This window comes from Nylanderia fulva, unplaced genomic scaffold (assembly GCF_048542155.1).
Source record: "Nylanderia fulva isolate GAGA-0341 unplaced genomic scaffold, ASM4854215v1 Scaffold101, whole genome shotgun sequence".
Taxonomy (NCBI): Eukaryota; Metazoa; Arthropoda; class Insecta; order Hymenoptera; family Formicidae; genus Nylanderia; species Nylanderia fulva.
This window is the reverse complement of record NW_028189204.1, coordinates 212,674-228,939: the sequence shown is the minus strand read 5'-3', so window position 1 is coordinate 228,939 and position 16,266 is coordinate 212,674. Positions and strand designations below refer to the sequence as shown.

The following is a 16,266-nucleotide window of genomic DNA, read 5'->3' as shown; positions in this document are numbered from 1 at the left end:
CTAAATCGATAAATATTATGCGTAAACTTAAGTTAGAATTAAGCGAACATTTTAAAATGAAAGATCTGGGGCCTGCAAGCGAGATCCTCGGGATTCAAATAAAAAGGGAAGGAGACACAGGTGCAATAAAAATTTCACAAAGAAAATACATACATAAAAAAAATCGAGCGTTTCGGAATGAACCTATGTAAACCTGCGTCTACTCCTCTACCCTCGGGTATAAAGTTGTCGAAAGAAATGGAGGCGACAAGTTTTGAAAACAAAACAGAAATGGAAAACAAACCGTACAGAGAATTGATCGGTAGCCTTCTCTATTTGGCAAACACTACGAGGCCCGATATTTCGTTTGCAGTAAGCGCCCTAAGTAGATATAATGTAAATCCCGGACCACAACACTGGAAATGCGCGAAGCAAATCGTCCGTTATTTGAAACAAACGGATAATTATACAATCTTATACCGAAAAACGGGGAAACCGTTGCGCGCATTTACGGACGCGGATTGGGCCGGTGATCAAGATGATCGCAAATCTTGTTCGGGGGGTGTACACATATTGGCCGACGGACCGATAAGCTGGTTTTCCAAGAAACAAGGATCGGTTGCGGTTTCAACAATGGAAGCTGAATACATGGCTCTCTCGGAAACCACAAAGGAAACAATACACTTACGAAGACTGGTCAGGGAAATGTACGGAAATCAGTATGTACACAAACCGACGGACATATTATGCGATAATCAGAGCGCGATTATACTTAGTAAAGAGAATATGCTTCACCAAAGAAGTAAACACATTGAGATAAGATACCACTTTTCTAGAGATGCCCAAATTCAAGGATTGATTAACGTAGAATTCGTTCCTACAGACAAGAACGTTGCAGACATTTTAACAAAATCTTTGGTGAAGGATAAGCATATAAATTGCGTGCAGTCATTAAATTTAATAAACTAATATATATATGAACGCATTTCGAAAGGGGGAGTGTAGAGATATGATGTGATGTTCTCTCTGTATTTCGAAATATGCGATCTTTATTTACATCGTGACCCGGTCACTCTTTGATTTTCATTTTGTATACGTCGTCGCCAGCTCGCTCGAAAAGAGAGTTTAGTGCGAGCACAGCTACGACCGCGTCAAGTTCGGAGCACAAATAAAGCCTGAATAAATTCAATATACGAAGTATAATTTCTATCGATCTTTTCCTTCACTATAATCACGGATTCCAACTCCGAAATCTAACAAAGTACATATATTATTAAATATCTATTGCACGAACAACAATATTAAAAATTTGATTTATTTTTTAACAAGAAGATTAGGCAACCCAAAAATTTTGAAAATTCTGAAACATTATGTATATTCTGTACATACAAATAGAATAGTTCATCCGGAATACAAAACGTTTTCGGTTCGTGCAGAATTACGATTTGAAAGAGTGAAATCATCACTTAAAGAAAATGTGGATCGTTTTCTCGAAATAACTATTGAACGATGAGAAATATAAGAAAAAAGTTTAAATAAACGTTGAAAAATGCAATCTTTATTATTTTTTTTATTTTTATAAAGTTACGTATAGATAAGTATTGAAAAATTTAAATTAAAGTTTAAATAAATTCAACATAAATTTTTCGATATTTATTTATACGCAGTTTTGTGAAAATAAAAAAGAAAAAAGACATGCGACTTTTGTTTAAACTTTTTTTGATATCTCTTACCGATTAGTATTTTGGCAGTTATTCCTAAAAAAATCTATATTTCTTTTAAGATGTGACTGCACTCTTTAAAATTGTAAGTCCGCACAAACAAAAAACGTGTGTTACGAATTAACTATTCTATTTTTACACAATGTTTCAGAATTTTTAAATTTTCAGGTTGCTATTCTATTCTTCTTTGTAAAAGAGTAATTCTATAGTCGCTAAATATTAATTTTGTACCGAGTTCATGTATAATTTTTAGTTTGTACTTTTGTACATTTATTACCACATAAGATCATAATTACCTATTTATTATTTTATTTTGCCATATTGGAGTGTTTCTGAAAATGTTTTTTTTCAAGTCTCTTGGTATTTCATTGAATCCAAAATACGAGGTGTGGCAATAAAGAAACCGGACTCATGCTCTAATCCTTTATTGAAAAAAAATCAGACAATTGAAATGTTGTCCCCTTCAATGTAGTCCTCTTCCCGATCCCTACACCGTTCCATGTAAATTTTCCATTTTTGGAAGCAGTGCTGCAAGTCTTCTTGTGTTATGCTGTTCAAGAGTTGCGTCGCTTTTTTTTTCACTGCATCCACGGACTCGAATCTGGTTCATTTGAGTGCAGATTTGACTTTCGGGAAGAGAAAAAAGTTGCACGGTGCTAGATCCGGCGAGTACGGTGAATGTTCCATCACTAGAATGTTGTTTTTCGTCAACTGCGCTCAAATGAACCAGATTCGAGTGGCTCTATACATGTAACACTGAAATTGTGGGAGATTATTATATTTGAATTAATAACTCCCTTGATCACGAACGGCATGTCAGGAAGGCCACGTGAAATAATATAATTCAGTATCAGGTGCAAAAGGCTTTAATGCGGAATGGCCTATAGTATACAAAACAGATAGAGACTCGCGATTATTTACAGGTATTATTATTTCGGCTGATCCCAAGCAACTGACTGTATCGAGCCGTCGCGCAAGGAAATCACTCTCCGCGCAATCGATCCACGCATCGCTAAATCACGCACGTCTCTCATGTTTATCATCCTTATTGTCTACGGTTATCACGCACATCTCTCATGCATTCTTATTGTCTACAGTTCGGCCAGCCTGACAATATGGCCGTCTCGGCCATGCACAAAATAAAATATATCATGAAGTCAATATTTAAATGTTAATTAAATCGTCAAAATTTAAATGTACACATGCATGTTACTTAAATACGAAATATAATATGACTTGCGCTCTAACTCTTACTGTACATTTTCATATAGTCTGCGCTTACAGTTCCCGTGTACGGCATTTGAGTTACCTGAAAACCTTCAATATCAGATACAATATAACGATCATTGTCTAATATGGTTTTTACAACATATGGGCCTTTAAATTTCGGGATCAATTTCTTATTTACTCCCGGCGTTGTATCGGTATTGGTGATTACCACATAATCCCCCACTTTATAAATAGTAGTACACTTCCGTTTGCTATTATAATGAATTTTGTTCACTCGCTGACATTTTTCAGTAACGCTCGCCGCGCGATCTCGAATAGCCCTCAAATCTCTATCCTCATTAGAATATTGGTCGAGCATAACACAAATTTCGTCTCTTACAACTCCTACCTGATCAACTCCAAATAACAATTGACTAGGAGTGTCATCTATGCTTCGGCAGCGTGTGTTGTTTAGAGCAAACTCGACATTTTCTAGTGCCCTATCCTATTTTTCCGGAGTATCGCACAATTTTGCTAATGTTGGCGTAAGGACACGGTTAAATCGTTCGACTTGTCCGTTGGCGCGAGGGGTACCGACAGCAATCAAAGTGCGACTAATAGATTCTTCCTTTACAAATTTTCCGAACGCCTGCGACGTAAAACACGTTCCTCGATCACTTATCAGGCGCCTAGGCTTACTGTATGCGCGGAAATAGTCTGTTAAGTGTCGAACTACCTCCTCAGTCTTTGTTGTTTTACACGGATATAATTTTATAAATCTCGTGAATCCATCTATCAATGAAAAAATATATCGGTAGCCTTTCCCCGTTCTTTCTAATGGTCCGTAATGATCGGCGTGTAACGTTTGAAACGGCAATTTCCCTTTCGGTATACTGTGTAAATATCCTTCTTTTTCCCCGGAAATTGGGGAGAATTCAATACATTTCAGGCAATTCGATATATATTCTCGCACTTTTTCTCTTAAGTTTGAAAACCAATAGACTTTCATTATGTTATCGACAACTTTATCAACCTCGAGATGACCCAAATCGTCATGACACGTTCTGATTACATTTAATTCCATACACTTCGGAACATAAAACAACAATTTTTTATTCTTAACTTTACGGTAAACTAAACCGTCTCTTAATTCATAAAATTTATCTTCACCGTTCTCTAGTTTATTTCAAGTTTCACAAATTTCCTTGTCTTTGTCTTGTTGAATCGATAATGTTTGTTCAAAAGTATTGGCTTCCAAAACCAATATGCTGTTACATCGGCTCAATGCATCGACATGTGACATTCGCTTGCCCGGGCGATGCTCAATCTTATAATCGTAACCCTGCAGGAACATCGCCCATCTCGAAATACGCGGGTTAACAGTCTGCTTACTCAGCGCGAGGCGGAAGCTATCACAGTCCGTAACAATAGTAAACGGAATTCCTGACAAATAAATATGATACCTTTTGATCGCGTACACAACTGCTAAACATTTCAGCTCGAAGCTGTGATATCGTGCCTCAGTCGCCGTGGTTCTGCGACTAAAATAAGATACAGGTTTCATCGTACCGTCGCTCTGTCTCTGCAACAAAATTGCACCGAATCCGACAGCACTAGCGTCGCAATGCAGTTCTGTTATCAATTTTGACGAATAAATGGCAAGAATCGGCTGTGACGACAACAAATTTTTTATCAACTCAAATACACAATTTTCTTCTGGTCCAAACTTAAAAGTTACATCTTTTTTTATTAAATCATAGAGTGGTTTCGCAATAACCGAAAAATTTTTTATAAATCTACGGAAATAACTTGCAAGGCCTGCAAAACGATGAAGTTTTTTTGCGCGGTACCAGAAAATCGACAACAGATTCTACATTCATAGCGCTGGGTCGAATGCCGCTCTCGTCAATCAAATAACCAAGATAAACAATCTCGCGATATAGAAACGAACACTTATCCAAGCAAAATTGCAACCCGTGCCGTCGAGCCAAATTAAAGATTTCACAAAGAATCTCCAAATGTTCGCTAACGTTCTCGGTCGCAATTAATATATTGTCAAGATATATCAATATTTTATTCTCTCGAATCAACTCACAACAAATGCTGTTAATATACCGCTGAAAAACACGCGGAGCATTTGTCAACCCAAAAGGCATTTTTAAAAATTTTAATTGACCCAAGGGGGTCACAAAAGACGTATATTTTATCGATTCGTCGGCAATCTTAACATGGTGAAATCCATTTCTCAAATCGAGGCTAGAAAAATAGGATTTTCCGCGCAATCTGTCCAAATGATCATCAATTAAGGGTGTCGGAAAATTATCCTTCACTGTTATCTTGTTAAGTTCGCGATAATCGATGCACAATCGCGATTCACCGTCCTTCTTGCGTACGAGTACAATTGGAAAAGCGTATGGCGAATTGCTCGGTCTTATTATTTCTTCTTGCAACAATTTATTTATTATTTGTTCTAATTTCCCTTTATCGGCAAACGAGAGTTCTTCGCGGCCTAAAACTAATAGGCCGATCATGCGTCAAATTTATGCTCATTTCAATTTCTTTTTGAGGATTCGCGACTCCTGTGTCAACAATTTTTTTGTTATTATACAATTCTTTCGTTTTTTTATTTTAAGATCGACCTGCGGATTAATGTTTATCGTTTCGGCAACAGACAGTGGACGGTCGACATACGAAATGTGAAAAATTTGCCTCGAAAAATCCGAGCTATCCACCGCTCGTGAATTTGCCCTCGAAACACTAAATTTCTCCCCCAAGGTTATTTCTATTGACGGTGACGATGTAAAGTCTTGACCGAGCAAGGCAGCACATGTTATTGCTGTATTCGGCACAACAAAAAAACTTATTTTCAATTCAATATCGCTGACTTCGACAACATCCTCGAAAGTCCCCAATATTTCCAATTTAGTTCCGTTAATGTCAAAAAAAGATTGTTGTTTGACAAACGGTACACGAACATGAGTCGGTACAGAATCACCTTTAATTAAGCTAATGGGGGACCCTGAATCAATCATCGCCATCAACGAATATTTACATTTACTACCGGACGCGTCCGCGACCTGATATGCGAGGGTTACCAAGTACGGAATGCTCGGTGAGATCGCCTGGACCACGCTCGTCGTATTCTCCACTCTCGGCCGCGACTTCGGACACTCCTTCACGCGATGCTCCAGACTGCCGCATCCGAAGCACGAGCCCTTCACCCGCTTCTGTTCCTCTTTGCAGTCTCTGAAGAAATGTCCAGTCGCTTCACAATTATAGCAACGGATAGTACCGTTCTTCGTCGTAGCTGTTCCTCTTCCTCCGGACTTCGGCGCTGGTCGCTGTCCCTTCACAGCTTGCTCTCTGCCGTCCCCGGCTCCGCCATCCAGCGACAGCTCCTTGAACACATCCAATACATCCGCCGCCGATCGGAAGCGATGCATCCGCGCCTGATTCCGCATTTGCGTATCTTGCACCCCGTCGATTAAGCAGTCAACGAGTTCCTGCTCACCGACGGATGCTCTGTTAGCAAGAACCACCTTTTCATGATAGTATTCCGCAAAGGTTTCACTGCTCCGCCATTTTCGCTTCTCAAAATCACGCTTCAATGCTTGCGTACTGGGGCGATTATTGAACATGCGAGACATCTCCGACAGCAAGTCTGCCGCGTTCAACTGTAGATGCTCTGGTTTTGAGTGAAACCAAGTTAAAGCCTTGTTTTTCAATCTCAAATTGATCAGTATCCTGGTCGAATTCTCATCTAATCGATACTTCTCACGCAAAAGTTCAACTTGTTTCTTCCAGGTTTCGAAACTGTCGCAATCGCCACGAAACTCACTTAATAAATCGCTAATGATTCGGATGTTGACTCTGGAATCAATACCATAGTCGCTATCATTGCCCTCAATGTTCGTCGTCATCCTTGCCTCCCGACGGACAAGACTCAGTTCTCGCTCCAAAAGAGCTTTCTCGTGTCTCAACATCTCAATCTCTCTCTCTCTCTCTCTCTCTCTCTCTTTCTCTCTCTCTCTCTCTCCAATCTGGCGGCAACGGTACTCCACCACCAGAACTCGACTGCTGCTCTGACACATCCGTACTCGTGCCCGCTGACGAGCCTCGCGCCTCACCGCTCATGAGGTGCTCATATGCACCTTGTCACTCGTCTTCACCGCTAGCCAATATTCGCGCCACCAATTCGACCTTTGTGCCACTCGTAGACACTCCGATCTGCCGCGCGATATCCTTCAAATTCACGACGGTCAACTCGTTCAATTTGTCTTGAGGTACCCGCTCCATTCTCACAGCAACAATACTTCACTGCTAAATCTCGAGTCACGCAGCAAAGTCACCGCTCACCCGATATAACAACAACGGGAAGTACACAATATCACTCGTCAACAAGTCAATGTCACAACGGCACCAAGCAAAATAACGTTCAAATTCGGCCGTTAACAATTCGCGTGTTAATTAACAATCGAGTCGCGGGATTATAAAGCCGACTGCCGTCAAACAATTTCGCGGTTCGTAAAAAAATTTTCCCCTTTTCAATGCGAGTCTCGCAGTCGAAGTCACTGTAAAATCACTCCAAGAATGTGATCTTAAATTCGATTTGACACCGCGATCCGAATATTCCGAATCCCACTTCTAAATTTGTGGGAGATTATTATATTTGAATTAATAACTTCCTTGATCACGAACGGCATGTCAAGAAGGCCACGTGAAATAATATAATTCAGTATCAGGTGCAAAAGGCTTTAAGGCGGAATGGTCTATAGTATACAAAACAGGTAGAGACTCGCGATTATATACAGGTATTATTATTTCGGCTAATCCCAAGCGACTGACTGTATCGAGCTGTCGCGCAAGGAAATCACTCTCCGCGCAATCGATCCACGCATCGCCAAATCACGCACGTCTCTCATGTTTATCATCTTTATTGTCTACGGTTATCACGCACATCTCTCATGCATTCTTATTGTCTACAAAATATAACTTTGATGTTTTTTCCAGAATTATTAGAATTTGTAAAAAATGGATAATAAGCGATTCAATCCATATGTCAGCGTCGATGTTGAAGAAGAAATCGTTATCTCTGGTATTGCCGGGCGATTTCCTAACTGTAACAATGTAAAAGAATTTCAGGAAAATATTTTTAATAAGATGGATCTTGGTTCAAACGATCATCAACGCTGGACTAATTGTAATAATATTTCTTTTTTAAAATTAAGAATATGTTGGTTTTTAATAGGAAGATACTTATTGTAAATAGAAGGTGTTTTAGAAATACTTAAACAAATTTTGGGGATGAGTTCTTCACATAAAAGCAAGAAAAAATGTCATATAAATATATATCCGGGAATGCCTGGTTTATGAGTTATATATATATATAATCAGAAGATTGTATTCAAACAAAAAACAAATTTCCACCGTCCGATTCAATGCACGCATAAACATGTTAAATCATGGTTTATCGCACTTTTTCAAAGATCCCATGACTGTTGCGTATAATTTCGCAGGCATACGATAGGGGGAGTTCCCTTAACGCCGGACAGCACCTAATACCGGACATATATCATGTCTATGTAAGTAAAAACGCGATCAAACGGTTATATCAGTGATAGGGCAGTGGAGGAAATAGTGATCCCTATCACCGATATAACCATTTGATCGCGTTTTTACTTACATAGACATGATATATGTCCGGTATTAGGTGCCGTCCGGCGTTAAGGGAACTCCTCCTACGTTGATAAAGCATCTCTTCATTTGCGATTTTAATTGCATAAACTAGAGTTTTTAAGTGTTTCCGATAACAGATAAAAATTTAATAAATTCAGGTCAGAATTAAAATCTTACTGATAATATGCATTGAATGAAATCAACAAGTTGTTGAATTGTACCTCAAAATCCAAGTATGATACGTAATCTTTCGATTTGCGCATAACTTATAAAAAATCAGGCATTTCCAAACATTATTATATGATTAACATTGTTATTTTCTTCCTGTTTTTATGTGGAAAACTCATTTCCGAAGTTGTTGAAGTATTTCTAAAATACCTTGTATATGTTGTATACATATGCAATTATTATACATAGTTTAACAACTATTATACATAGTTTAACAACATAATATTATTTTAAGTTCTGACAGATATTTATCAAATACCTCCTCGAATAGGAAAAATAAACAATATACACAAGTTTGATGCAGGATTCTTTGATTTACCAGCTTCAGAAGTTCATGTATTTGATCCTGGAATCAGAATATTACTCGAGCATACTTACGAAGCAATCATTGATGCGGGTGTAAATCCTGTAGAATTACGAGGAACAAACACAAGCGTTATCACAGCAATGGGTTTTTGTGATACATTTCAAGATTTAATATACGATAAGTCTCACGTATGTGATTCCTGTCTTGATTATTCATTTATTTAAATAACAAAAATCGATAAAAGAACTTTTAAAATTATATAAACGTATTTATATGTATAAAAAGATAAAATAAAAAGGCTCTGCTATATAAATAAAAATTCAGATAGAGCTAAGAAACGAGCTAATTAAATCCAGGCGCAGAAATTAAGCGCAATTAATTTGATTTTTAAATTATTTTGTATTTATTTTGAATGTTTTAGTTCTTCTTTTCTTCAGCAGATTAATTAACTAAATGTTTCCGCATTCTGATTTATATTGCTGTCTTATATCCCTAGTAAATCCTCAAAGCGATTGAAGACGAGATAAACAACAAGGAATGAACGTCTTGACTTCAGCGATGTACTGTCAATATTGACTCGGAAACCTTTTTGCTAATTGATTTGCTAAAGATGTTCTAAAATAAAGATTGAAACGCTTAAATTAGAAAAAAATTTAACAAGTTTGTTGCACCTACTTTTTGCGCCTTGCTCTTATTAACCCGTTTTCTAAAATATTTAGATAAAGATATTGTTAAATATATGGAAAATATATTCATATATTTTTCATATCAATTAGATGGATCAATTTGCTGGATTACCCATTCTTGGAAATAGTAAAGCCTTGGTAGCAAATCAAATTTCTTATTGGCTTGGCGTTACTGGACCCTCATATAACATCGATACTGCATGCAGCTCGAGTCATTTCGCTATGGTGGAGGCTTATAAGATGATTCGAGCTGGCGTTTGCGAAGCGGCGATTGTCGCTAGTGTTAATATGTGCCTCCATCCTTTTATAACTCTTCAGTTTTTTCGTCTGGGTATGTAAAACATAATTTTATGTTCAAAGCATTGTGAAATGGTATAAAAAACTAAAAGTGTGTATGTATGTGTGCGTGTGCGTGCGTGAGTGAGTGCGCGAGTGAGTAAGTGAGTGAGTGAGTGAGTGCGCGTGTGAGTGAGTGAGTGTGTGCGTGCGTTTGCATGTGCACACATACATACATACACACTTTTAGTTTTTTTAGGAAGCATTTAACGCGTATTGATTAATACTCATTACAAGTTCAGCGCCCTCTAGCGGCCAAGAAAGACAGTTTAGGCAAAAAAACGTCAAACTTAAGAGTTTAACAAGGCTCTGTCATATAAATATAAATTTAAAGTATAAAAAAAAAAAAAATTTAGTTTTGTTGGGATAACGCACTGTCTTCCACGATCGGCTCTTTTTATTGGCTGTCTTATACTTTAAATTTATATTTATATGACAGAGCCTTGTTAAACTCTTAATTTATACACGCTGGCTTAAAGGCGTTTGTTTATCAACATTATTATATATATCAGAGAAAAGTATAGAATCGAAAGGATCTGAATAGCTCAGTTGGAAGAGCAGTCGCCCGGCAAGCGAAAGGTTTCGGGTTCGATTCCCGATTCAGCAACTTTCGGATCTATATTTTTCTCTTGCATTTATTTATTTCCGTAGGAGGGTTAAAGAATTATTGAAATTAAATCTCAAAGATGAGATTATTTCATATTTTAAAATCTTGGCAGTGACCAAGTAAAATTCGGTGCCTTGTGCACAGATATTTAATTCTAACGAAAAAATTTAGTTTCGTTGGGATAACGCACTGTCTTCCGCGATCGGCTCTTATTGCCTGTCTTATACTTTAAATTTACGTCAAACTTAGTTTTGACCCCTCCACATATCTGCCAAAATTTCATCAAGATCGATTATTTATACTTGAAAATGTTCCCTTGTCAGTATATCACGCGCCAATGTTTCTCATACCACGCGTCCGCGAGAAATAAAATATTATTTCATTATGTATCTATCGGGTCTAATAACCGGAGTAGAAACACAATCTAAGATTTTTACCCATCACATTATTACTATGTTGGAGGAATATCGCTTTTCTGCATTTTTACATGATGTTCTCTTTTTCTCTTACGATAATAATTGTTAATCATTATTGTATTTTAATGCGTTACATACTTTATGACGTTTTTTACTATACTTGATTCATATATTACCGTTATGACACCGTTTATTATTTGTTAAATTCAGAATTTAATCAGCGTTGATAATGGTCAAAATATTGACCAAAACGTTCACTTTATATTTATATTTAAAGAGTACTTATGTTTTAATTCTTTTTTGTCACCTTTTATTGTAATTTATTAGTAAACATTATATTAAAGAATATTTTTTTTTTATATATGACTTTCTGTCCAACATAATTTGAATTTTTATATTTACTGCTCTTAACAGTCTTTTATCAAATTTATTAAAATATTATTGTCTATTTATTTGAAAAAATTTTTTTAATATTACATTGTTTTATATGAAATGTCCAATTTTGCAATGTAAACATTTTAAGTGTTCTTGTCAATACAAATTTTTCTAAAAATTCAAACATGTATAACCAGGCCAACTAACGAGTATTAAAATTATTGAAAATAATCTAATTTTTATTAATTTAAAAAATCACATAAAAAAAGAAATAATTAACCATATAGTCAAAATTATTTAATTGATCTTAAGAACAAATTTATAATTAAAATACAATAAGAGTTTTAACTAGGCTCTGTAATATAAATATAAATTTAACATATATAAGACAGGCAATAAGAGCCAAATCGCGGATGACAGTGCGTTATCCTAAACGAAACTAAATTTTTTCGTTAGAATTAAATACCTTGTGCACAAGGCACCAAATTTTACTTGGACACGGCCAAGATATAAAATTGGAATAATCTCTACAAGAGATTTTTAATTCCATGTATCCCCTATTCCCCCTAAAGAAATAAATGCGAGAGAAAAATATAGATCCGAAAGTCGCAGAATCGGGAATCGAACCCGAGACCTTTCGCTTGCCGGGCGACTGCTCTTCCAACTGAAGAGCAGTCGCCCGGCAAGCGAAAGGTCTCGGGTTCGATTCCCGATTCTGCGACTTTCGGATCTATATTTTTCTCTCGCATTTATTTCTTTAGGGGGAATAGGGGATACATGGAATTAAAAATCTCTTGTAGAGATTATTCCAATTTTATATCTTGGCCGTGTCCAAGTAAAATTTGGTGCCTTGTGCACAAGGTATTTAATTCTAACGAAAAAATTTAGTTTCGTTTAGGATAACGCACTGTCATCCGCGATTTGGCTCTTATTGCCCGTCTTATATATGTTAAAATACAATATATTTGACATATTTATTAATAAAATTAACATATAAAATATAATAAAATTAGAGAAGAATCACAAATGTTTTGGCTGTACACAGCCTTCTTCAGTGTAATAAAATAATTAAATTAAAATTAAAATTAATTCGTGAGTATCTAATACAATGCGAATAAAATCATTAAGAACCATAACAATGTGTAGTCGATTAACCATATAGATAAACTATGACAATCATCATTCTATTACATCTTTAATTCCCATCTATAAATCCTTTCACCGCTTTCAAAACTTAGGGAAAACAATATGTGTAGAAAAGAATTCTCTTCTGATTCCATCGGTGAAAAGCGTGGAATTATCTGAGATCCCATTATAATAAATGAAATAATAATGTAATTTTTAACACCTCTCACTTAATTGTTCCATACCATCTTATCTCAAATCCTAGGATAAGGTACTTTGAGATACCTTTTAATTATAAGTTTGTTCTTAAGATCAATTAAATAATTTTGACTATGTGGTTAATTATTTCTTTCTTTTTACGTGATCTTTTAAATTAATAAAAATTATAGATTATTTTCAATAATTTTAATGCTCGTCAGTTGGCTTGATTATACATGTTTGAATTTTTATTTTGATATAAACAATTATAATTTTTAGTTTAGTTATCGGTTAATGTTTACATTTTCTATTTAGTTCTTAAAATCTTTATATTTGTACATGTTTTGTATATCATGTTAAAGCTCGAAATTTGTCTTTTTATATCTGATTTTATTCTTCGATTTAATTGATTTCAAATGTATATTTTTCACCATCCTTTTCAGTATGAATAAACGTGATTTTCGCCTGCTTTATTGTATGAATAAAAAAATGGCCATAATGTTGCAGTAGCACCGGCACACGCACACACACACACACACACACGCACGCGCGCGCGCGCGCCGGTCGAAACATTAATACTGCATTCGGTGTAAAAACTTTTAATAAACGCACCAATATAAAATTTGGATCCACTTCAACTTTTAACCTTTATAGAACGGGAAGCCAATATTTTGGCTCTATAAGGGTTACTTATTTTTCATAATACAACATTATAATAAAGATATAAAAATTCTTACTTTAAATTACAAAAATTTACGAAAAAATACGCCCGTTCTCTGAAGATTATCTTCTCTCTTATCAAATCATGAACAATAGTCTCAGATCCACAATTATCATTTATAAGGCTTTTATTTCCAAATTTTAATTTTTTATACTATTGCGTTTGTCGACAGAGTTGCCGCCAAATTAATATTTCGAGCGGCTTCTAAACATTAGAGTCACTTTTCTACTCATACAAGAAAGTACACGAATCACATTTATTCATATTAAAAAGTATGATGAAAAAAATACTTTGAAATAAATGTTTCAAGCGGCTGCTGCAACATTACGGCCACTTTTCTACTCATACAAAAGAAAAACACAAAAATTACGTTTATTCATATTGAAAAGAATGTTGAAGAAAATACATTCAAAATCAATTAGATAAAATAAAATCAGATATAAAAAAGAAAGGAAGGCCAATAAGACCGATGTTATATACAAAAAACAAAAAAATTAAAAATTATTTTAAAAAACCAAAAAAAGTAATTCTGCCATTGACGGTTCCAAGCCCGTATTTAAAAAGAGGAAGATAAAATAACAAATACATGTATATATTTTCAATCTGTCATACACAGACACACACATACACACAAAATTAAGACAGCTTACTTCATGCATATGTGTTTCTTTAACTTTGAGGACTTATAACTTTCACTTTCCCCAACGTAAAAAGTTTTTCATAGGATGTTTTGGAAAGCTTTCGACCTCAACTATACAAATATGCCATCAAAAATGTGCGACGTTTTAGCCCAAAAATTGGGCTTATTGGCCCTCTTCCTTTTGAGTTTTAAAATGATATATAAAACATGTACAAGTATAAAAAGAGGAAGTATAACAAAGAAAGTTTTAAAAAGTTTACATTGCAAAACATTCATCGGACATCGGACATTCCATATGGAACAATCTATTTAATCAATGTTTATATATAATATTATATATAATCAATGTTTGTATAGCATTTAATCAATGTTTGTTTATTTACGTTTATATATTTTACATTTCTCTAAATCGAGTAGTTTTGTTTTTGATTAATTTGTCTATTTATTTTTTAAAATTCTAATTATTTTGTTTATTTTATTGGTATATTAATTACAACATTTTAAAAATAAGAAAGAAAATTATATCTTTTATATTGATTTCTTTTATATAGGATAAATAAACTACTGATATTATTTTAGGAGTTCTATCTGCTGATGGTTATTGTAAACCTTACGACGAGAAAGGAACTGGTTACATGCGTAGTGATGCAGCTGTAGTATTGTATCTACAAAAAGCAAGAGATGCAAGGAGAATCTATGCAACCTATATTTATGGTAAAACCAACTGCGATGGTTTTAAAAAAGAAGGTATTACTTTTCCATCATATGACAAACAAAAAATGTTATTGAAAGAATTTTACGAAGAATGTGGTATCTCGCCTCTTAAGTTATCTTATATGGAGGCTCATGCAACTGGTACTTTAGTCGGCGATCCAATAGAACTTCAAGCTATTGATGAAACTTTATGCACCAAACGAAACTTTCCTCTGTTAATGGGTTCAGTGAAATCAAATATTGGACACCCCGAACCTGTTAGCGGTCACTGTCAAATTGCAAAAGTGAGTTCACAATAAATAAAGCTAATAAATAAAGCTACAACTATATAATGTAATACTACATATGTATAAATTTGTGCAGTATTTTTTATTTGTCAGTCGTTTTTAGTTACATATTATTATTATTATTAAAGATATTATTGCCATAAAAAATATATTTATCTCTTAAAGGTTTTAATAGCCATGGAAACTGGTATAATTGCCCCTAATATACATTTTAAATGTCCACGAAAAAATATGACTGCTATTATTGAAGGAAGAGTAAAAATAGTAACTGAACCGACAAAATGGGATGGTGGTTATGTCGGGGTTAATTCTTTCGGATTTGGTGGTGCTAATTGCCATATATTACTAAAATCAAATCCGAAAACTAAAATCAGTAAAACAGATAATCATTTACCTAGGCTTGTAGCTATATCTGGACGTACCGAAGAAGCAGTTAAAATTATATTAAATGACGTAAGTATTTACAATTAATTTTACAGATAAATAATTTATAATAGTTTTATTTTTATTTCGTATATTATTATTATGTATGTATTGTCATTTTAATTTACTTACAAAATTAATCCTTTGTGAAAAAGGCAGTATAACTGAAAGTGTATATGTATACATAATATGCAGAGTGTTCAATTTAATTTGTGCATGCCGATATTTCAAAAATTATCAAAATTAAACAAAAATTTCAAAAAGTCTCTTCAATGGTATTACTTTTAGTTTCACTGAAATCACAATTTTCCAGTTTTTTTTTTTTAAATAATATAGAAAGTTAATTTCTACATTAATTTCTAGAATTAAAAGATTATTTCTAGTATGATGGAACTATATTCTTTTACTTTGGATTTTGCAAAGGAGGAGAGTTATTTTTAAATAGAAATCCTCTACAAGAGTAACCTCAATCGATAAGTCTCAAAAAAATGAATCCAATGAACTATGATATTAAAAATTTATCTGCAATACTACGCCCGCAACGAATTTTTTAAAATCAAACAATTTGTTCCGGGCGAAGTACCTTGTACTTATATAGAATATTGTAGTATCGGGACT

At 34.7% G+C, this 16,266-nt stretch overlaps 1 protein-coding gene across 3 annotated transcripts in view; it reads left to right on the top strand.

Annotated features, from left to right (window-relative positions):
• LOC114935573 (fatty acid synthase-like) overlaps window positions 1-16,266 on the top strand; it is a 127,520-nt gene that overhangs the window by 41,851 nt on the left and 69,403 nt on the right. Inside the window, exons 3-7 of one of the 3 annotated variants that reach the window (XM_085483898.1) lie at window positions 7,920-8,109; window positions 9,049-9,308; window positions 9,897-10,137; window positions 14,804-15,222; window positions 15,391-15,678. In XM_085483898.1, the coding sequence (XP_085340024.1) occupies window positions 7,941-8,109; window positions 9,049-9,308; window positions 9,897-10,137; window positions 14,804-15,222; window positions 15,391-15,678 (1,377 nt within the window). In that variant the 5' untranslated portion in view covers window positions 7,920-7,940. The remainder of the gene's footprint in view (window positions 1-7,919; window positions 8,110-9,048; window positions 9,309-9,896; window positions 10,138-14,803; window positions 15,223-15,390; window positions 15,679-16,266) is intronic. The other 2 variants (XM_085483905.1, XM_085483901.1) reach the window with 2 other exon arrangements.